General features: G+C 37.9%; 1 protein-coding gene across 4 annotated transcripts in view; it reads right to left on the reverse strand.

Annotated features, from left to right (window-relative positions):
- The window catches only part of LOC136858579 (folylpolyglutamate synthase, mitochondrial), a 204,350-nt gene that overhangs the window by 81,535 nt on the left and 98,681 nt on the right, over positions 1 to 24,134 (reverse strand). For all 4 annotated transcript variants that reach the window (XM_067138241.2, XM_067138238.2, XM_067138240.2 and 1 more), the window contains exon 8: positions 4,432 to 4,574. In XM_067138241.2, coding sequence (XP_066994342.2) covers positions 4,432 to 4,574 — 143 coding nt within the window. The remainder of the gene's footprint in view (positions 1 to 4,431; positions 4,575 to 24,134) is intronic.

The raw sequence follows: 24,134 nt of genomic DNA on the forward strand, positions 1-24,134 counted from the left end.
AAACATTGTCGGTATAATGGGGTTCTTGTTATATGCCGTACTCGCTATAACTTACAAGGATTCGATAGAACATACAAAAATTATTTCACAAATAAAGGGTATTTGTTTATGGCTTAGATTTGTTTAAAGTTAAAAATTTCATTGTTCCGTATTGAAGAATATCACAGTTAAAATTGAAATAATTGAAAAATAGATTCAACCTATTCAATACAAAAGAATACTTCACTAGAAGTAGAAAGGTTAGTCGATCAGACGCAACCGGAACAGGTAGATCCAACTAACATCAGACTGGATGAGTAAGTTTGACCACAATCATGGAGTATTATACTATTATCTTTATAATTATCAATGTGGGCTCAAACAGTCGTCATTCTAAATTTCCTTTTCTTTTCATTCAATTACAGACAATATTCATAAACCATTCCAACGGAGAACAACGAATCAACGAGAACAGTAGTCTAATAAGAATGGCATAAAAAATCCAGGAAGCATTTTGTTAGAGGAGCAGCTGCCTATGAAGAATTTTAGTCAACATAATTTCAACACACACAACATTTAACCCATAATTATACTAAATTCCTTAAAAAATGGTATCATCCAAACTCTTCTTCTTTCCACATGGGATATTTAAGCTTTGTATGATTGACAACATACCACAGTTCCAGTTTGTTGCTGCAAATGTATGACATAGGTGATTTAAAAAGCACCTTTGATTGAACATACTTTTTACAAACTTTATTAACCTAATGATTCATCCAGTAATTGATAAAGATACAATTTTAGTTAAATGTAGATAATTTTTATTGTATTCATGTCACAAATTTTGGTTTTATTCAATGTACACATTTTAAACCCATATCTACAGCAACTAAAATGAAACTTTTTTAGAATATTATCATTTTGTATAGTATTAAGTTCAAATGTTTAACTCAAACAAGGCCTTGGACTTGACCTTACGATTGTCAATAGGCTGAAGATGCCCAAATAGAGCATAACATGTACCTGAAATGTGTATGTAATTCATGTAGAATTTAATCACTATAAATTGTGAATTGTATTCAATAGGTGGATACGGTAAGTTTTATTCTAGAAAGAATTTTACTTTTTTGTTACGAAGAAAGACAGAAGAAACAAACGATGAGAGTATGTGCATTGTAATCTATAAATACCAGAACTTGAAGATCAAGATAACGAATGTAATAAAGAGCATCACTTTCCTAAAAGAATGCCTATCGAACTATGCAACACCTAAATTTCTCATAAAATACAATAACAAACATAGAAATACTACCCAGACATGAAACATACAGAAAAGAACTAATAGAATATGGCTAAGAGAAGAAATTAAATACCTTTAGAGAAAAAACAATACCTCAACACCAAACTTTACGAAATTTTGATACCTAATACACCAAGTATAAAAATTTCTGCTTAAGCTGATACAGTGTATAATCAACTCCTCACAGATTCTTCTAGAGAGAATCATGTACACATTTGTTACTCAAACTTTTGTACATACTTGTATACTTTTATTATAAGTGTCACGTTATATTGTGTTCAGTCTTAGTACCATAACACTCTGTCCACAACCGTAATGTATTGCCAGGACCTACTGAATTCTATCTGAAACACCATGTGTCTAAAATATTCGACTCAAGTTGATCCACAACATAGAGCATCTCATTTGTACTTCTGTACTCAGACTTTTTAACGTACTTGTGTACTTGTATTGTATATTGCTCACCTATTGTTACACGTAATATTTCATGTTCATATGCAATATTTTTAGCACCATAGCACTTCACCTAATTCAACCACACATCATAGTGTTAATTATATATTTGTTTCATCCCATTCCTACTGCTCATTAGAAACATATTTTAGGATTTCATCAAATATTGTGTGTATTTTTTTAAATATAGCTGATGATGACCCCGAGTAGGGTTGAAACTAGTCCCATGTAATGTAAATACATGCAGTGTAAATAAAACTATGTATTGAATAGGCGGAAAACTTTTTTTTATAATTTATATGTCAGCGAATTCACAAAACATGGATTACTGGTCTGCGGACAATCCTTGTTGGCTTCAACAGGTAGAGCAACAGTGACCTTGGAGTGTCAATGTATGGTGCGGAAATTGGCTACTGGCTCATTGAACCTCACTTCATTGAAGGCACCCAAACAGCTGCAAAATATATCAAATTCCTACAAAATGATCTGCCAACTTTGCTAGAAAATGTCCCACTGGAAACTTGGATAAGGATGTGGTATCAGTATGGTGCTTGTCAAGCACACTCTCCAGTTAACACTAGGTGGATCTTTGATAGAATGTTCGATAGACATTTCATAGGATATGGCAGGCATGTAAATTGGCCAGCCTGTTCTCCTGATCTTAGTTCTGTTTGTGGGGTAGGTTAAAGGAGGTGGTCTACCATGATGTGTTCATAACTCCAGAGGATATGAAACAACGCATACAGATAGCTTCTGATAGGATTACATCAGAGATGCTGTCCAACTCGTTGGCTGAATGGTCAGCGTACTGGCCTTCGGTTCAGGGGGTTCCGGGTTCGATTCCCGGCCAGGTCGAGAATTAACCTCATTGGTTAATTTCAATGGCCCGGGGGCTGGGTGTTTGTGCTGTCCCAAACATCCCTGCAACTCACACACCAAACATAACACTATCCTCCACCACAATAACACGCAGTTACCTACACATGGCAGATGCCACCCACCTTCATCGGAGGGTCTGCCTTACAAGGGCTACACACTGTTAGAAATAGCCACACGAAATTAATTATCATCAGAGATGCTGCGCAGTGTTAACCACTCATTACGCAGGCGATTGCAAGTGTGGGCAATAATTTGAATATTTAATTGTGTAACTGAATGTGTACATTTCGCTGACAAAGGCATTCCATACAGTACAGAATTCTCCCAAGAACAAAGTTTATAAAATGTTGGCAGGTGCATGTAATGCACTGCTGACATTTATTTCTTAACATACCATTCATAAAACTAAGTTACATTATCACTGTTCTTCCTTCATTCCATTTTCTCCAACAGACACATAATTGAACTGCTGAGGAGTGTATCTTAATTGTCAACTTTACATCAAAATTACTTGGGACTGAATAAATGTACTACATTATAGCAACAGACCTAAAGGTAATAGGGAGTTTATGTTTAAAAAGACACAAGTTTGGATTTCATCTGCCCCATCTAATGTTCTGTCTGTGGGAGTTGTTTTTCAAAATTCCTTGTTGTTCAAGAAATATTGCCGGTGGTAACATTAAGTGACTCACCCTGTATATATACATGATGTGGATTTGGCCCAGCTTTATGACTGGATGTCCTTTCTGAGGTCAGCTCTACATAGAGGGATCATTCACTATTGCGTGTTTCTGTGGTAGTTGGTATTGTGCTGTGTTTTATGCAGATGACGAGATGTGTATTAGGACAAACATAAGCACCCAGTCCCTGAGCCAGAGAAATTAACCATACTCGGTTAAAAACCTCAGCCTGGCCGGGAATCAAACCCCAAGCCCTCTGATCCAAAGGCCAGTACGCTGACCATTCAGCCGAAGAGATGTACTAAAGTTTTAACCCTGTTGGTATATTCCATGCCTTCATGAATAACCACTTCCTATTCTTAGTATATTTCCATATTATTCCTCAAAATAAGAAGGAAAACCTGAACTGTAATAAATTGATATCAATAAACTCTTTGGTATATGAACAAAAATGCAGTTATTTATTCACAAAGAAATTTAATTTGTCTAGCTTGGCCTTCTAGCAGGTTACACTCATCTCTGGCATAAATATCAGGGTTTTTTTTTCCTTTGCTAGTTACTTTTATGTTGCACCGATACAGATAGGTCTTATGACGACGATGGGATAGGAAAGGCCTAGGAGTAGGAAGGAAGCGGCCGTGGCCTTAATTAAGGTACAGCCCCAGCATTTGCCTGGTGTGAAAATGGGAAACCACAAAAACCATCTACAGGGCTGCCGACAGTGGGATTTGAACCCACTATCTCCCGGATGCAAGCTCACAGCCTGCCCTTGAACGCACAGCCAACTCGCCCGGTGCATATATTATCAGTTAACACTAAGTTTGTTTCAATGAATTCTGTCTGATGGTTATGGACTGCTGAGCTGATATTAGCACAAACATTGCACTTCCGTTGATCATTGTTTCCCATTAGTGCTATAACTACTGGTTTCCTCATAGACCATCTAACGTTCTATTATTTCTTATTTGGTGGTACTTCTTTCAACAGAGGAAGAAAGTTCCAATTAACAAGCAAGCAGTGCGGCCAGGGACTTCTACTTTGTTCGCATGGCAACACCACTGCAGCGTGTCACCAGTCATTCATATGCTAAACAAACCAATTGTCTGGTACTAGCATTGTAGATTTTTTGTTATAACTTACCCGAAGTTGGATCCACTGTTGCAGTTACTCTATTGGGACAGAATATGGCTATATCAAAGCAGCATCTCAATAAAGGTGTTAAAAGTAGTGTTGGATCTCGACTTCCAGTAGCATTGAATAACAGTACTCGCACTGGTGCCTCACTAGAAATAAATACAGGATTGTTTTACCGTAATTCAAATAGATATAGCTGTAGCAAGAATGGTATTCATGGTTAAAAAGTAGCACATGGCAATGAGCAAGAAAGCTATAAAAATAATGGTTTCCATATTTGGACAAAACATTTTAATGATGCCATTGATGCTTTCATGGCCCATACTTATAGACATGATAATGTATAGGCTTTTGGGCTTATGCTGTGTCAAGAAAATACGGTGAAATTCTTATGTTTTGCAGAGAACTGTGCTCTGCATCCTCAGAAGAAATCTTGACTGTCCACAATGACTCTTTAAAATTTAGATATTATAATAGAAGTGGAAATAGTACGTTCATTCGCCACCATATGTCCCCCAGGACGTGGCACAACGCATGAACCCGGATGCTAGTAAAACTGTCGTCAATCTTTCCAAGAAATCCTTGGATGAGAACCAAACAACAGTTCTAGCTAGGGGTCTTAATTTCACTGTCGTTCTCTCTAAAATTCCCACTGAGGAGTTAATTACTTTCATTGAGGCAGCCATCCACGAACTACCTACGGATGAGGCTGAGGAGTTAAGACAGAAATGTGTGACACTCATAAGGCCTGCTGTTGTACCCGCGCCCAATTTAACAAGAGGCGAAAGGAGAGCTCTGAAGGAACTTAGAGATGATTCTGAACTGACCATTCTCTCAGCTGATAAGGGTAATTGGACAGTGGTTACAGACACTGACGAGTATAAGAATAAAATCTCGGCTATATATTCAGAGCCTGTTTACAAACTGAGCTCATGTGACAAGCTCTGAATATAAATAAGAGGGAAGCTCTTAAGGCAAACTTCAATTCCAAAAGAGTAGGCTAAACATCAGTCCCTGGGGGATGCAGTGCCACCTAGATTATATGGACTGCCTACGATCCATAAAAAAGATGTTCCCCTCAGACCTATTGTTAGTGCGATAGGTTCTCCTGCGTATGCTCTGGCTACATACCTAAGCAAATTGCTTCAGCCACACATAGGACGTACTGAATCATACATCAGGGACTCTTGGTATTTCATCAAGCTGTCAACCATAACCCTTCAACCTAATGCACTTATGGTGAGTTTCGATGTGGAGTCCTTGTTCACTAAAGTGCCGATTGACTCGGTCATGTCTCTCATTGAAAACCTGTTCCTTGAGGACGTTACTAAGCTATTTTACCCCTGCATGACTTCCAGCTATTTCTTGCGGGGTGGGAATTTTTACGAACAGACGGACGGAGTGGCTATGGGAAGTCCACTTTCGCTCGTAGTGGCTAATTTCTTTATGGAGCATTTTGAGGAAGAGGCTATTGCTTCGGCGCCCGTCAAGCCTATGATATGGTGGAGGTATGTTGATGATGCATTTGTGGTCTGGACAGAAGGTCCTGAGAAACTTTATCTATTTCTAAACCACCTAAATCAGCAACATCCTTCAATAAAATTCACTATGGAGATGGAGTCAGACTGATGCCTTCCTTTCTTGGATGTTCTAGTAAGAAAGAAACCGGACAGCTCCTTAGGACATACCATCTATCATAAGCCTACCCATGAATCGCTATCTTCATGCAGATTCTCACCACCATCCAGCACAAAAACAAAGCACTCTCACAACAATCGCCAAGAGGGCAAGATGAATTTGTGAGCCATCACATCCAGGTGGAGGTGGACACGCTCAAAGTCGCGTTCAAGGGTAATGGTTACAGCGATTTGCAGATTCATAGAGCCCTGCGTCCCAGAGAAATGACCAAGCAAAGCTCGCAGAAGGAAGAAGTGAAGGGAACTGCCAACTTGCCTTACATTCACAACACCACAGATCGAATTGCCAAGGTCCTCCGCAAACACAATGTAAGAACCGTGTTTGGCACCGCCACTAAAATTGCTCACAGTCCGAGTAAAACCAAGGACAAATTGTCCCCACTTTTACATCCTGGTTTAAACCTAAGAATTTCATTTTTTGTCCGTATTGAACTGAGAAGGATGATAGGAAAAACTTAAAACGGTCCACCTTTTCAATACAAAAAGTTATATTTTATTTATAACATGTATTTGTACTTGGAACTAGTTTCGACGCTGTGTTTGCGTCATCATCAGCCAAAATGGGAAACAGGCAAGCATGTAGGCATTTATGTTACACAAGGCGTTACATTAAACAATACACATCTTACAAGGAGATAAAAACAGGGACGAATATAGGAAACAAATGAATCGTTGAGAAAACAAAAGTTATACAAATTAAAAATAACCTTAACCACACATCTTGCAGTGCAAAAGTGTTCTTCTTGAATGATTCCTGAATGTAAAACACACGCGCACACATTTCTGAGGAGCCAGCAGGCAGGACAAAGTAAAGTGAAACCTTAAGAGTTCTTCTGAGAAGAGTTCATCATTTTTCTATGTTCCGACTAACTAATGAAGTCTCCCTTGAGTTCCTGATAAACATATACAACAGGAAATTCTCCTTCACTCTCCACACTAGCTATAAAGAACAACGGTAAAATTTTTTTTTTTTAAATATTGCGTAGAGACGTGAAAGCATGATTTTGAACATGATATAACTCCTTCAGATAACCCAGTTTTTACACAAGGTGTTACATTAATTAATACACGTCTTACGAGGAGACAAAAACAGGGACGAATGTGGAAACACATGCATCGTTGAGAAAGCAAAGTTATACATATTAAAAATAAGCTTAACCACACAACTTGCAGTGCGAAAATATTTGCCTTGAATGATTCCTGAATACAAAACGCACGCGCACACACTTCTAAAGAGCCAGCAGGCAGGAAAAAGTAAGGTGAAACCTTGAGAGTTCTTCTGAGAAGAGTTCATCATTCTTTCTATGATCTGACTAACTAATGAAGTCTCCCTTGAGTTCCTGATAAACATACACAACAGGAAAATTAAACAATACACATCTTACAAGGAGATAAAAAACAGGGAAAGTTATACATATTAAAAATAACCTTAACCACATATCTTGTAGTGCGAAAATATTCGTCTTGAATGATTCCTGAATACAAAACACACGCGCATACATTTCTGAAGAGCCAGGAGGCAGGAAAAAGTAAAGTGAAACCTTAAGAGTTCTTCTGAGAAGAGTTCATCATTTTTTCTATGTTCCGACTAACTAATGAAGTCTCCCTTGAGTTCCTGATAAACATACACAACAGGAAATTCTTCTTCACTCTCAACAATAGCTATAAAGATCAACGGTAAATTTCATTTTAAATATTGTGTAGAGACGTGAAGCATGATCTTGAATATAATATAACTCCTTCATTTAACCCAATTTTTTACACAAGGTGTTATATTAAACAATCCACATCTTACGAGGAGATAAAAACAGGGACGAATGTAGAAACAAATGCATTTTTGAGAAAGCAAAAATTATACATATTAAAATAAGCTTAACCACACAACTTGCAGTGCGAAAATATTTGTCTTGAATGAATCCTGAATACAAGATGCACGCACACACTTTCTAAAGAGCCAGCAGGCAGGAAAAGGTAAGGTGAAACCTTAAGAGTTCTTCTGAGAAGAGTTCATCATTCTTTCTATGTTCCAACTAACTAAAGAAGTCTCCCTTGAGTTCCTTTCACCACATCACCCTCCATACTTCCCCCCCTTCCACCCCTCCTCCCCTACCGCTCCTCCCCTCTCCCCTCCTAATCCAACAACGGCCGCTGCCCAGACCTAAACTATCCAACACGCTCTGTTCCTCTTCATCTCACGCCATAGCTTTACCGCCTTATGTCCCGCAATAAACATCATAGAAACCTGCCCCCACCCTACACGTAACGCTGCAACAATACATCACCAATACTGGCACAGTCAACCTCCAAACTCTCAACAATGTATTCCTTAATACCTATTTTATATTCTTGTCAAGCTGAATACCGGACCTATGAAGATTACAAGATTAATTTGTGCATCTACAGAATGGTTGTTAATGAAGCTATGTAATATAGAGAGAAATTTTCAAAGGTGGTTAAATGAAGAAGTTATATCATGTTCAAGATCATGCTTCCACATCTCTGCACAGTATTTAAAATACAATTTACCGTTGCTCTTTTATAGCTATTGTTGAGAGTTAAAGAGAATTTCCTGTTGTGTATGTTTATCAGGAACTCAAGGGAGACTTCTTTAGTTAGTTGGAACATAGAAAGAATGATGAACTCTTCTCAGAAGAACTCTTAAGGTTTCACCTTACCTTTTCCTGCCTGCTGGCTCTTTAGAAAGTGTGTGCGTGCATCTTGTATTCAGGATTCATTCAAGACAAATATTTTCGCACTGCAAGTTGTGTGGTTAAGCTTATTTTAATATGTATAATTTTTGCTTTCTCAAAAATGCATTTGTTTCTACATTCGTCCCTGTTTTTATCTCCTCGTAAGATGTGGATTGTTTAATATAACACCTTGTGTAAAAAATTGGGTTAAATGAAGGAGTTATATTATATTCAAGATCATGCTTCACGTCTCTACACAATATTTAAAATGAAATTTACCGTTGATCTTTATAGCTATTGTTGAGAGTGAAGAAGAATTTCCTGTTGTGTATGTTTATCAGGAACTCAAGGGAGACTTCATTAGTTAGTCGGAACATAGAAAAAATGATGAACTCTTCTCAGAAGAACTCTTAAGGTTTCACTTTACTTTTTCCTGCCTCCTGGCTCTTCAGAAATGTATGCGCGTGTGTTTTGTATTCAGGAATCATTCAAGACGAATATTTTCGCACTACAAGATATGTGGTTAAGGTTATTTTTAATATGTATAACTTTCCCTGTTTTTTATCTCCTTGTAAGATGTGTATTGTTTAATTTTCCTGTTGTGTATGTTTATCAGGAACTCAAGGGAGACTTCATTAGTTAGTCAGATCATAGAAAGAATGATGAACTCTTCTCAGAAGAACTCTCAAGGTTTCACCTTACTTTTTCCTGCCTGCTGGCTCTTTAGAAGTGTGTGCGCGTGCGTTTTGTATTCAGGAATCATTCAAGGCAAATATTTTCGCACTGCAAGTTGTGTGGTTAAGCTTATTTTTAATATGTATAACTTTGCTTTCTCAACGATGCATGTGTTTCCACATTCGTCCCTGTTTTTGTCTCCTCGTAAGACGTGTATTAATTAATGTAACACCTTGTGTAAAAACTGGGTTATCTGAAGGAGTTATATCATGTTCAAAATCATGCTTTCACGTCTCTACGCAATATTTAAAATTTTACCGTTGTTCTTTATAGCTAGTGTGGAGAGTGAAGGAGAATTTCCTGTTGTATATGTTTATCAGGAACTCAAGGGAGACTTCATTAGTTAGTCGGAACATAGAAAAATGATGAACTCTTCTCAGAAGAACTCTTAAGGTTTCACTTTACTTTGTCCTGCCTGCTGGCTCCTCAGAAATGTGTGCGCGTGTGTTTTACATTCAGGAATCATTCAAGAAGAACACTTTTGCACTGCAAGATGTGTGGTTAAGGTTATTTTTAATTTGTATAACTTTTGTTTTCTCAACGATTCATTTGTTTCCTATATTCGTCCCTGTTTTTATCTCCTTGTAAGATGTGTATTGTTTAATGTAACGCCTTGTGTAACATAAATGCCTACATGCTTGCCTGTTTCCCATTTTGGCTGATGATGACGCAAACACAGCGTCGAAACTAGTTCCAAGTACAAATACATGTTATAAATAAAATATAACTTTTTGTATTGAAAAGGTGGACCGTTTTAAGTTTTTCCTATCATCCTTTACATCCTGGGGTATACGAAATTCCCTGTACTTGCGGTAAGGTATAAATCGGCCAAACATGCTGGTTCATTGGTACCCGTATCAAAGAACACAAATGTAATATTCATCTCAACCAACCAGACAAATCGGCAATAGCTGAGCATGCTCTATCGTCGGGTCATGATGTCATGTTCCAAGATGCTCGAGCTCTTACCCACACTATACACTACAGGTCCAGGATTATACGGGAAGCGGTGGAAATATGTAGAAATCCTAACAGTTTCAACAGGGACACCGGCTATCAATTAAGTAATACCTGGTTGCCAACCATTAAGAATTTACGTAGGTAGTTCCCTTCCCTGTCCTTTCACTATTATTATTTCGTCTCAGTGTTTACCAAATTTGTACGTTCCTCGTCGCCAGATGTTTCATTCCAGCCTTGTGTCTATTTCATACACCTGTCAATGTCATATGTTACGTACACACGTTATGTGAACCGCTTAGACTGTTTCTGATGGTCCGGTCAGCTTTCGCTTCGAACTCTAGCATTGTGCCACATCCTGGGGGCCATCCGGTGAATGAATGTACCATTTCCACTTCTATTATAACGTCTAACTTTTAAAGAGTTATTGTTTAAGAAGCCTTTCTCGTGGACAGTTTCTTCTGAGGACGCAGAGCACAGTTCTCTGCGAAACATAAAGAATTTCACCTTATTTTCTTGGCACGGCATAAGCCCAAGAGCGAATACAGTATCATGTCTAAAACATTTTAATGTTATGATAAGACGTGCATTTTCAATAACAACAAACAGAATCCAATGTATAATTTTAAAGCTTCTCTACTTGCTTCGATACTCAGAGTGGCAAAACTATGCTCCGAACAACAATATATTTGTACAGTGTTTAAAAATTAAAAATAACATTTATTTTTTTTTTTTATTTTTTTTGAGATACGATCCAATGAATTCATATATCATAGCAAACCTTTAAAAAATGTGTACCTGATGTTATATTGCCTCGGTACAAGTATTATAAGTTAAGAACTTCATTTTCCCGTATTGAACTGAGATTCACAATTAGAATTGAAGAAGGTTCAACCTATTCAATACAAAATGTGTTGTACAAGGTGTTCACAACATATTATTTATTATTACTAGTACCGGTTTCGACACTTAATGGCGTCATCATCAGCTAGAAATCACAAAGTGGGCAGAGTACATGTCATAAAAGTTGTAAGATAATACATACATTGCTATGATATATGAGTTCATTGGATCGTATCTCAAAAAAAAGAAGGGGGGCGGTCCACCTAGTATACTATACTTAATTTTTAATGTTTTTTTTAAAACACTGTACAAATGATAGGCTGTTTTCTCATTAAAAGCTAGAAGAATGATGTGTAAAATATGGTGATATAATATAACACATAAAGGCGTTATAGTCTAATGAGACAGGTGAGTATTGTACAATAAAATTGGTCTGATGAATGAGAATAAAAGTCTTCATATGATAATAAAACGATGCAGTAAAATTGTCCACTCTTCTATTGTTGTTCAATGGAGACATATATAAGTCCAGGTCCAGTGTTGTATGTGGTTGGCAAGACCATCAAATATTTGTCTAAGGCCGGGACACCTGACATTGAGACGTTGAATAAGGTTGATTTTTAAGGTTGTCTCAGCTCAACGTGGGTGGTGAAGCTTAAAAGGAAGAAAAAAACTAAGTTAATGAAATGGATAGCTAAAAATGGGATCGCGGCCGAATATGATAGGATATGAAACTCACCTTGTTTAGCGTGCTGGTTGTATGTTGTGAGAAGAGTTGTGGACGAGTGAGATGGGTGTAAGTTAAGTGAGTGTGAAGGTAGGAGCGGGAAGAGGAGGGGGGAGGGGGAGAAGGAGAGAGGAATGGAATGGAAGGGATGGAAAGGCGGAGTTCAAGGCGGGTCGGGGGGCGGAGTGGTGGTGGTGTGGGACATAGAAGAGTGTTTTGGAGAGTGTAAAAGATCGATTTCCTCTCTGTGATTTTGATACCTCTAAAGACTTTGATTAGAAAATCGAAAAGGATATTAGGTTTTTCTGAAATTCCATTAAGGTTTAGATTAGGATTGAAAAACTGATCTAAGTGAATAAAACAGTTTTCCATAACATCGAGTAAAGGGCCTTTGTTTATGTTTTTGAGAATTTTTAGGTCTTGTTCTACGGTAGTGAAATTATGCTTTGAGTCATGTATGTGTTGGCCTATTGCAGAAAACCTATTATACTTAATGGCATTGACGTGTTCTAAGTATCTGACTTTGAAGCTTCTCTCGGTCTGTCCAATGTATGAGGAAAAACAGTTATTGCATTGGAAATGGTAAACACCTGATTTTGCATGAATGTCGGATTTGTTTATTGACTTGGTATTGTGAACTATATCCATATTTCTATTGTTGGTTCTGTACGATATTTTAATATTATGTTTCTTAAAGATGTTAGTTACACTGTGTATGTTTTCATTAAAAGTAAAGGTGGTGTATAGGGCAGGGTTAAGTCTTTCTTTGGTTAATGTTGTCTTTAGTCTATGTTTACATTTGTTGATAATGCGTTCTATGAATGAAGAATTATAACCGTTATATTTAGTGATGGCACGTATGGTATTCAGTTCTTTCTTTAGGTTTTCCTTGGATAACGGTATTTTTAGTGCACGGTCTACCATACTATAGTAAGTGGCGCACTTGTGTGCGTGTGGGTGTGTGGAGGTTGATTCAACCTCTCAACGTCAGGTGTCCCGGCCTTAGACAAATATTTGATGGTCTTGCCAACCACATACAACACTGGACCTGGACTTATATATGTCTCCATTGAACAACAATAGAAGAGTGGACAATTTTACTGCATCGTTTTATTATCATATGAAGACTTATTCTCATTCATCAGACCAATTTTATTGTACAATACTCACCTGCCTCATTAGACTATAACGCCTCTATGTGTTATATCACCATATTTTACACATCATTCTTCTATCTTTTAATGAGAAAACAGCCTATCATTTGTATTTTGCAATGTATGTATTATCTATACAACTTTTATGACATGTACTCTGCCCACTTTGTGATTTCTAGCTGATGATGACGCCATTAAGCGTCGAAACCGGTACTAGTAATAATAAATAATATGTTGTGAACACCTTGTACAACACATTTTGTATTTAATAGGTTGAACCTTCTTCAATTCTAATTGTGAATCAGTACATATATACTGTTGAGTTCATGCTCTAATATACAAATGAAATCATTAGCACCAATGTTATATCTATGATGTAAACTATAATGAATCTCTAAAATAATTGCAGCTAAGAATAACAGGACAGGAAGTGTCTGTTGGGACTACAAACAGATTTCATATGTGCCCGTCATACACAACGGCTCTTTGTAGCTAAGGTGGCTAAATTATGCATTGCTACTCTTGCAGGGCCAAGGTGCCAGGAAACATGTTCAATTCCCAGATTGATACAGCTTCCTTTTCTATTTTTTTTTTTATATTATTATTCCCCCCTGCTTTATGCTATTTACAGTGAATGTGATATGACCAATCTTATGTCCTTAACTTCTTCCTGGAGGGAACATGAACCAGGTAGTGTATGCTCAGGAGCCTGAAAATTCTGGTCACCTCAGCGACTGATCACCAACGAGTGAATTTTTATTTGGTCCTGAAAAGGCTACTAACACCGAGCTCGATAGCTTCAGTCGCTTAAGTGCAGCCAGTATCCAGTATTCAGAAGATAGCGAGTTCGAACCCCACTGTCGGCAGCCCTGAACATGGTTTTCCGTGGTTTCCCATTTTCACACCAGGCAAATGCTGGGGCTGTACCCTAATTAAGGCCATGGCCACTTCTTTCCCAGTCCTAGCCCTTTCCTCTCCCATCGTCGCCATAAGACCTATCTGTGTCGGTGCAACGTAAAGCCAATAGCAAAAAAAAAAAACCACTATTACCTAGTCAGTTTGGATGACATCATGGTCTGTTGGTAGTAAGCAGGGTACACTGCATATTCAGCATAGCAAGTGCTCAAAATGTTGACGACCTTGCTTTATACAGATTTCCACGCAACATTGTAAAGTGATTCTTGCTCATTGTAATATGTAAAGAGTAACAGCTTGGCATGCCTCAGTGATCAGGATTTTCAGGCTCCTGAGCATACACTAACTGGTTCATGTACCCTCCAGGAAGAAGTCGAGTGGCGTACGATCGGGTGTTCTGGCAGGCCAGAGAACGGGTTCTCTCCTTCCTGTCCATTTATTACGATATGGAGCATGAAAATTGTTCGGGATGACTACTGATCCATGAGGTGGTGGTGGTTATTGTTTTAGAAGGAAGTACAACTAGGCAACCATCCTCTATATAACACTAATCAGAGAGAAAAAATGGAAGGGATCTGATACTTCGAAAAATGAAGATATTGGCCAAAGAGACAAGGGCCATGAGATAAGACCCCGTCCTGTTGAAACTTAATTCGTAATCGATTGAGCACTGCCATGCAAATATGGTCTGATTAGGTAGTCACCCAAGACCGCACACCAGACGTTTACTCCCTACCGCACTTGAAATGCATCCTGTCTTACCGAATAGGGATTCTCCACGCTCCGGTAGTACATACTGCGCTGATTCAGAGTGATATTGTTGCAAAATAGTGATTCATCTGAAAACAGAACTCTTGAGAAAAAGGCTGCATCATTGGCCACAACATGTAATGCCCAATGACAAATGTTACTCGAGCAATGATATCATGTCCATGGAGCTGCTGGTGTAATGGCAAATGGTACAGATGAAATGTATTGATATGCAATATTTTCATAAAGGACAACCGGCTGATGTTGGTCTGGCATGCAACTACCTGTGTACTAAACAGCCTCTTCAGTTAGACCAGACATTATAGGAGCATCTCTAACAGGAAGCACTTTCCAAGAGTCCTAGTTGACTGTAATTGTCGTTCACAGTTTTGTAATATATTGGTAGTTGGTAGAGTTCTGTCCAGAAACCATTCATAATACAGGAGTTGGGACTTGAATTTATTCTGCTTGTTTCTCCATAAATTAGCAACATATCAACGATGCGATGCAATACGATGTGATGCGATGCGATGTGAACTGGGAGGTGTGGTTAAACATTGTGTCCCCATTACAATGAGCCACAATGTGTCGTTCAAACTAAAATAAGCATAAGGTTGAATTTGAACCAGTACACTGATACTCAGATTGAACTGGGAGGTGTGGTTAAACATTGTGTCCCCATTACAATGAGCCACAATGTGTCGTTCAAACAAAAATAAGCATAAGGTTGAATTTGAACCAGTACACTGATACTCAGATACCAAGTGCAACTATCTGTGTACTACAGAATCTCTTCATTTGGACCAGACGTTATAGGGGCATCTATAACAGGAGGTACCTTCCAAGTGTGTCCCAGTTGACTGAAATTATTGTTCACGTGTTCTGTCCGGAAACCATTCATGATACAGGCGTTGTGACTCGAATTCATTTTGCCTTGTTTTTCCATAAATTAGCAACATATTAATGTACTTGTTTCTGGAATACATTGTGAGTAGGGTTACCAACTGAAAATTTCCAAATCCAGGACATTGCTTAGCAAAAAGTTGGACTTTCAAAAACAAAATGCCTGACAACTTCAATCGATAACATAATTATACATATATTACATAGAACTCTTTTTTTCAAAAGAAAATACCTTACTTAATGATTAGTCTTTCCTGCAGTCATTTTCCTTGAAGCTATGTTCTTCAATAGAACCTCCTTTTCAAAGAAGACATGCATGAGTTATTTTCATAAAGCACATACTTCTAAAATTCTTCACACAACATATCCTTGAAATTGAATTTCACAAGTAATATTCTTTTCACTGATCTACCAACAAACAGTTTGTTTCTTTTGTCCATTGAGCTTTTATGAATGAAAACACACATTCAGTAGAGGTATTGCTGCCTGATATGGCGAAGAAAAACTGGCAAATGCTCAAAAGTTCAGAAAATAGCTCTTCAATGAAGACTGGACAGATTCTAATAGTTCAAATACTTCCACAACAATTATTTCCTTTCTAAACTGACAAAATGTTATAGTGAAAAATGTGCATGGTTGAGGAAAAAAGCAAAAAAGCTCTGAAAAGTCATTTTCAAGGAATTTTTTAATTGACGAAGGCAACAACTTCCTATCTTGAGAATGAAAGTAAGATTTCAGAGCTGGGTACAATCGCAGGATCCTTTCTACTGCAGGATGCAATGTTAACCACCTAGTTTTGGAATGATTTAAAAGCTGCAGGAAATTTATTAACAAATTCACAAAATTCTTTCAGTTCATGAGCGCGCACTGCATATATATGAAAGAAGTTGAAAATTTTCATCACCATAGACTCAATATCAACAGAAAGAGCATTAGGTCCATGCTGTAAACAATAGTCGAGTGTGAGGAGGACATCCAACATCTGCTTTCATTCAAGTCCTTTTTGAGAGCAGAGAACATGTTCTTCCCTCCCATGCATGTAAGGCCTCCAAAATTGACATTGGCATTGTCTGCAGCAATTGCAATGCATCTAGAAGTAATACTGTGCTTTTCGAGGGTATTTGAAATATAGGAGGCATTACTTTCAGAACTCTCATTTGAACATGCTTGTAAATCAAGAACGTTTTTCAGAATGCCATCATTTTTGTAATCGAAGTGAAGTCCATTGATTTGTACAACTGATGATGGAAAACTGTATGAAATGACAATGTAGCTCCTGCGGCTTGAACTTTTCTATCATCTGAAGAATATTTGGGAGTAGTAAATGACAACACTGAACCTGATACTGATCTAGTTCTCACCATCTTTTTGTTTTTTCACTGTTAACTAGTCTTTCCAAATCACCAACACCTTTATATCCGACATTAACATAACTGTCACACACTGCACACTTCACTTCACTTTCCCTGCATCCATGAGTAGAGCAAGGATACTTATGTTAGTTTATCCAAAAATTTACAGTGTTTTTTTTTTTTTTTTTATTTTTTTTTTTTTTTAGATTCACTCCTTTTTGGTTGCAAAGATGACATACTTAACCCACTCTTACATCAATACAAATAGTATTTATTAATCCTTCTGTTCAATAAAATAGAAGGTCCAGTTGGGCATGTTATGTCGTGCGTTAAGGTTCACAATGTTGTGAGGCATAGCCTCTTGTCAATAAATAAAAGTTCAATTATTTGCTGTCCAAATGCCTCTGGAGTGGATCGGAGACTTTAACTACAGAGAATGTGTTAATTCCATATAGTGTGTTATATATGTGAACAGATATTCTTATAACATTTCTTCTCATGAGTAACCATCAATAATTATAATCTGTAATAACACTATCCATACCTCACCAGTAAGAACACGGGCATTCGAGAGCGAGACTCTGAAATCAACAGATGCAGGATGGTCGAGTGGGCAACAAAATGTGTCATGCAAAGTTTGCTGTAGTGTCTCATGTTTTACATACATTTTCTGATTAGTTTTTATTTTCCTTTATAGATTATTTTGAATGCTTCACTGAAAACTTTGCATGAAAATTCTGGTTGCTGTTTAAATCTAACTTCTAAGCGAGCGCGATTGAAGCGATTGGTTTAAGAGGGTATAATGTGATTAATTTCACTCTACTTGGTACATAATCGCAAAACAATAATTTATGACAATAACCAGATAACTAAAAAGGATAATTGGCAAGCATATGGATAATGAAAATATCAACACTTCCGATTTTTCTCAACATGAAGATGGAATAATGTACACAACGATTCTTTAGAACGAGACTAGCTCACTGATTGGCTGATTCATGCCTGGACTTCAGAGTTCAATGTATCGAATGTTAGTATTACTTATTTCCACCCTCAGAAGTAGCACCCTGGTCGCACGGAGTTTGTGTATGATACAATAACATGGTGTCTTCAGCCTAAAATCTAAATGAGCAATCTTGTAACGAAAAAATGCCGGACATTTTCGACAAATTAGAAATGCTGGCCAGACATAACCAAAATGAATGAAAAGCAGCACATGTCTGGCAAAAGCCATACGGTTGGTATCCCTAATTGTGAGTGAATGAATAAGTGCTATTATGTGAACTGGTAAGTGTGGATAAACATGTGTCCCTGTTACAAAGGGGCACAATGTGTCATTTAAACAAAAAAAACAGCATAAGGTTGGATTCGAACCACTACTCTATCGATACTCAGATACCACAGGTGACCAGCACATTACCAACTCAGCCACAAAGACAACAAACATATACAAACATACATACATACATACATACATACATACATACATACATACATACATACATACATACATACATACATACATACATACATACATACATACATACATACAAGTTACTCGCTAGAAGTTTAGTACAAACTATGGCCCTTCCACCTTGAAAGTTAATATCTGTGCCAATGTTTTCAATCATTGTTTATGGCGTTAATTTAAATTTCTACCATTACAGTTCATGTTGCATAACCAATTAATTCAGTCCTATTTTGCGCACGTGTGGGGTTTTTTTTAAATTATGATTTGTTTTACGTTGCACCGACACAGATAGATCTTATGGTGATGATGGGATAGGAAGGGCCAAGGAGTGGGAAGGAAGTGGCCTTGCCCTTAACTAAGGTTCAGCCCCAGCATTTGCCTGGTGTGAAAATGGGAAAGAATGGGAAAACAATCTTCAGGGCTGCCGACAGTGGAGTCTGAACCTGCTATCTCCCGAATGCAAGCTCACAGCTGCGCGTCCCTAACCGTAGGCCAACTCGCCCGGTACATGTGTTATTTCAGGGAGCAATAAATTGCATGTTTGTACAATGGTCCGTAGGATTGCACAGGTAACTTGTGCATACGTAGTTGTTTTTCCTTTGCTAGTTCCATGCCTCAAATACATTGTTGACCACAGGCAGGATGCAGAGTAATATCGACCTTGAGGATAAATTTAATGTTTGTTGGGTTTCATTAAACTAAACAATAAGGGGAAGGCTGGCAGGTGGGCCTCTTGGAATATATGTTTGACCACTACAGTAAAAAAATTATTTTGGTGAAAGCTAAAAACAGTTCATTTAGAAGAAAATTATGGGGCTGTGCTCCCATCAGATATAGTACACTAACTGTGTAACATTTCCCTTCCTTTTCTTCCTGGGATTTTCTCAATATATTGGGGCTGGCATTTGATTTGGCCCAGTTTTATGGCTGGATGTCCTTCATGACACCAACTTTATGTGGAGGAATGTATTCATTATTGTGTGTTCCTGTGGTGGTAGTTGGCAGCGTGACGTGTTGCATGTAGATGAAGAAAAGTGTATTACGAGAAACACAATCACCTAGTCCATGAGCCAGAGAAATTAATCATTCACAGTTAAAATCCCCTACAAAGCCGGGAATCAAACCTGGGGCCCTATGAACTGAAGGCTAATACACTGACCATTCAGCCACGGGGCTAAGTACATGACATTGTCTTACATGTCTTCATTAATACACTTTGTTTATTGCGTTTTCTAAATGTTAACTTGAAAAGTTGAAAGACATCCCAGGTAGAATTATGGCACTGGTTATCCTTTTGCACTGTTAATTTCTATATATTTGAATATATGGAAATTTGATGTGGGTGGTCATCACCATGAACAGAATAGGGACATGGAGTTACAATTCTCACTTGTATGGATGATGCAAAAAGTCAGTCAGGTTGTAATATCACTAAAAGGTTTTAGTAAACATTGCCCAACATCGTGGTGACATTTGTAATTTAACTAAAATGCTTGTCTGATGGTTGAAGAACATTTGTAACTTATTCATATGCTCAACACAAAATATATGAATGATTAAATTTACTGGCCCATGAAAAAAGAACTTTCCTCTCATTTGCTTGCATTATATAGACTCTCCTGAATTAAAATCACTATAATGAAATTCCAGAAAATACATACATACATAATCATTATAGACCGTTATGCCTTTCAGCGTTCAGTCTGCAAGCCTCTGTGAATTTACTAAACATTGCCACAATCCTCTATTTGCAACTAATGCTGTGGCCTCATTTAGTTCTATACTTCTTATCTTTAAATCGTTAGAAACTGAGTCTAACCATCGTCGTCTCGGTCTCCCTCTACTTCTCTTACCCTTCCTATCCTCCTCCATTCACCTCACAACACCCCACCACTTAAGCTCGTTTAAAAGTACCCATTCTCATCTTATGATGTAAAAATACAATGGTTTATTACAATCCACCTATTCAATACATAATTAGCTTAGTTAGGATTACATGTTTCGCTCTATTTCTGAGCATCATCAGCCACTATAGCTACTCCAGGTTGATTAGGAACTTGAACTTTTGAAATAATTTGTGCTACATTACAAACATATGCTATTTTACCAAATTATTTGACAATCTTAATTAATTAATGTTAACTTGTTAATTAATGTTAATTAATCTTAATTAATGTTCATGTATGTATCTTAGCTATGGAACTAAAAATCATTACTGTTACATACATATCCAGTTTAATCTATTATATTCTTAAAAAGTTTGTTCTTTAAGTTAAAAATATTACCCCCCCCATGGCACTACAGCCCTTGAAGGGCCTTGGCCTACCAAGCGACCGCTGCTCCGCCCGAAGGCCTGCAGATTATGAGGTGTCGTGTGGTCAGCACGACGAATCCTCTCGGCCGTTATTCTTGACTACGTATCTCTGAACACTTGGAGATAACGTTTGGTATGTTACTAGTAACAACTCTCATTACTGTTCCGTATTGAAGATGATGCTAGGCATAGAATCTCAAGGATAATTTAATAAAACCACCTATTCAATACTTTCCACGTTTAATGTGATTTGATGTAGTCGCTTAAGTGCAGCCAGTATCTAGTATTCGGTAGATAGTGGGTTCGAACCCCACTGTCGGCAGCCCTGAAGATGGATTTCAGTGGTTTCTCATCTTCACACCAGGCAAATGCTGGGGATGTACCTTAATTAAGGCCACGGCTGCTTCCTTCCAACTCCCAGGTCTTTCCCATCCCATCATCGCCAGAAGACCTATCTGTGTCAGTGCGGCGTAAAGCAACTTGCAGAAGAAAAAAAAAAGTGGTTTGAATCTACATGAATTTATGTAGACTTATCAGGTCAGGTACATGTTTCACCCATTATTTGGGCATCTTCAGCCTGTAGACAACCTTTAGGTAAAGGTTTGGGACCTTTCTAACCATATATATTATAATATACGGACGTTAATCTCTTAAGACTAACATGCCAGGATAATAATTTAAAAAATATGAACATAACATACCTGTGGGTAACATAAATTAATGGTATTTTAACACAAATAAAAACTTGTCAGTCCTATTCTATGTAACTTAAAAATAAGTACAAAACTAAAATGGATCTTCTTCCTCTATCTTAAGTCTTGAGAAAAGAGGATACTGATACCGAGGCTTATTTGATCAACATATTTCATTTTCATGTTCTTGACGTAACTAATGTTGAAATGTGTTGTCAAACACTAGTGGAGATTTAAAACCGATTGTTATATATAGACTGGTCAAATACGTTGTGAATGAAACTGTAAGCGTCTTGACTTTGGGTCTTATGTAACGAAAGGAAATTCTAAGTTCCCATGGAGGGAATTAGATTCTTTTCCACCAATAGAGCATATCAAAAATCAGATGGATGGCTTTTCCGGCGTTTGCTCTATTAACCAGCGTTTCGTCTTAGGTCTGACACTAGACTCTTCAGAGTGGGATGTGTCAGACCCTACCCACTGACGCTGGGGTGTATGCAGGTGAACTTATCAGAAGCTTATTTATGAAGCACAGTCTGATAACTGCATACGGGAGATAAAACTCCACAATGGAATTAATGCCCGCCTAGCAATTCCAAAAGGAAATTCTAAGTTCCCATGGAGGGAATTAGATTCTTTTCCACCAATAGAGCATATCAAAAATCAGATCAAAAATTTGATGGATGGCTTTTCCGGCGTTTGCTCTATTAACCAGCGTTTAGTCTTAGGTCTGACACTAGACTCTTCAGAGTGGGATGTGTCAGACCCTACCCACTGACGCTGGGGTGTATGCAGGTGAACTTATCAGAAGCCATCTAATTTTTGATCTGATTTTTGATATGCTCTATTAGTGGAAAAGAATCTAATTCCCTCCATGGGAACTTAGAATTTCCTTTTGGAATTGCTAGGCGGGCATTAATTCCATTGTGGAGTTTTATCTCCCGTATGCAGTTATCAGACTGTGCTTCATAAATAAGCTTCTGATAAGTTCACCTGCATACACCCCAGCGTCAGTGGGTAGGGTCTGACACATCCCACTCTGAAGAGTCTAGTGTCAGACCTAAGACGAAACGCTGGTTAATAGAGCAAACGCCGGAAAAGCCATCCATCTAATTTTTGATCTGATTTTTTATATGCTCTATTGGTGGAAAAGAATCTAATTCCCTCCATGGGAACTTAGAATTTCCTTTTGGAATTGCTAGGCGGGCATTAATTCCATTGTGGAGTTTTATCTCCCGTATGCAGTTATCAGACTGTGCTTCATAAATAAGCTTCTGATAAGTTCACCTGCATACACCCCAGCGTCAGTGGGTAGGGTCTGACACATCCCACTCTGAAGAGTCTAGTGTCAGACCTAAGACGAAACGCTGGTTAATAGAGCAAACGCCGGAAAAGCCATCCATCTAATTTTTGATCTTATGTAACGACCAAGAAATTGAAAAATAACAATATTAGGCTGTTTCTTAGTTTTAGGCTGCTGCTTAATTGAGAAGTAACATCCTAGACACTTGATACAGTCTTGTATGAATATCATTCCCGCTGATGTCTTGCTTCGTCTTTGGGAGGGATCTTAAGATTATCTGTACTGAAGTAAAAAAGAAATTTTAATTAACAATTTAGAGCACGCATTGTGACAAAATGTATTAACCCCTCAGCGTCGCAGCAATTTAAAGAGCTTCCTACCCTGCGGCCGGATGAGATTTCAACTACGCGTGACTGAAATACATTGATTCACTTCAAGCGTTACTACAAGTATAAGAGTAGCCCGATACTCACAAAATTACATAATTGTTTCATATTTCCTTAATAATTTAGTTTCATGTGATAGAGTTCGAAGCATTCTTCGAGACAAAAACCCAAGTCACACTCCTGGCAGCAGTACACCGACGTCTTCTTTTCGGCGTGTTTTGAACATACGATGAAACGTCTCTGCGGTTTGGATTTCTCACTCTTGGGTGCTAATTTCCTAATAAAATGTCTTTCCTGCAACCTTGGAACTGTATTATCTGATGCGCACCAGCCTTGAATATTTCGTTCCCCGCCTGAGCAAGTGTATTTTGTAAACAAACCTTCCATCAGCTGAACCCGATAAGATAACTGCTCAATGTTTGTCCCTGAGACTTTTCTGAATATTATTAGAGAATTCAGGAATCAGAATTCACTGTTGAAAACTTCCCTTTGACCTGTATAAATATCCATAGCCTCCCACACGAAATTTCCTCGTCACTCTCATTATTTACCACTGCATCCGCTACAGCCACATCATTTATTTCATTATCACTGCTGGTAATACTGTCACTACTACTTCCGACTAAACTTTCATCTGAATTATACAATATTTCAAGCAAATTACTGTCAGTCAAACCACGGCTGGTGTTAGCCATTGACTGATGAAGCTGCAGCGAGACCGAAAAGAGCAGGATGAAACTGAATGAGGGGAATAACATTTATGACGAAAAAACCAACTCGATACATATTTCAGATAACAGGTCGAGACATCGTCTTTCAA

This window comes from Anabrus simplex, chromosome 1 (genome assembly GCF_040414725.1).
Source record: "Anabrus simplex isolate iqAnaSimp1 chromosome 1, ASM4041472v1, whole genome shotgun sequence".
Taxonomy (NCBI): Eukaryota; Metazoa; Arthropoda; class Insecta; order Orthoptera; family Tettigoniidae; genus Anabrus; species Anabrus simplex.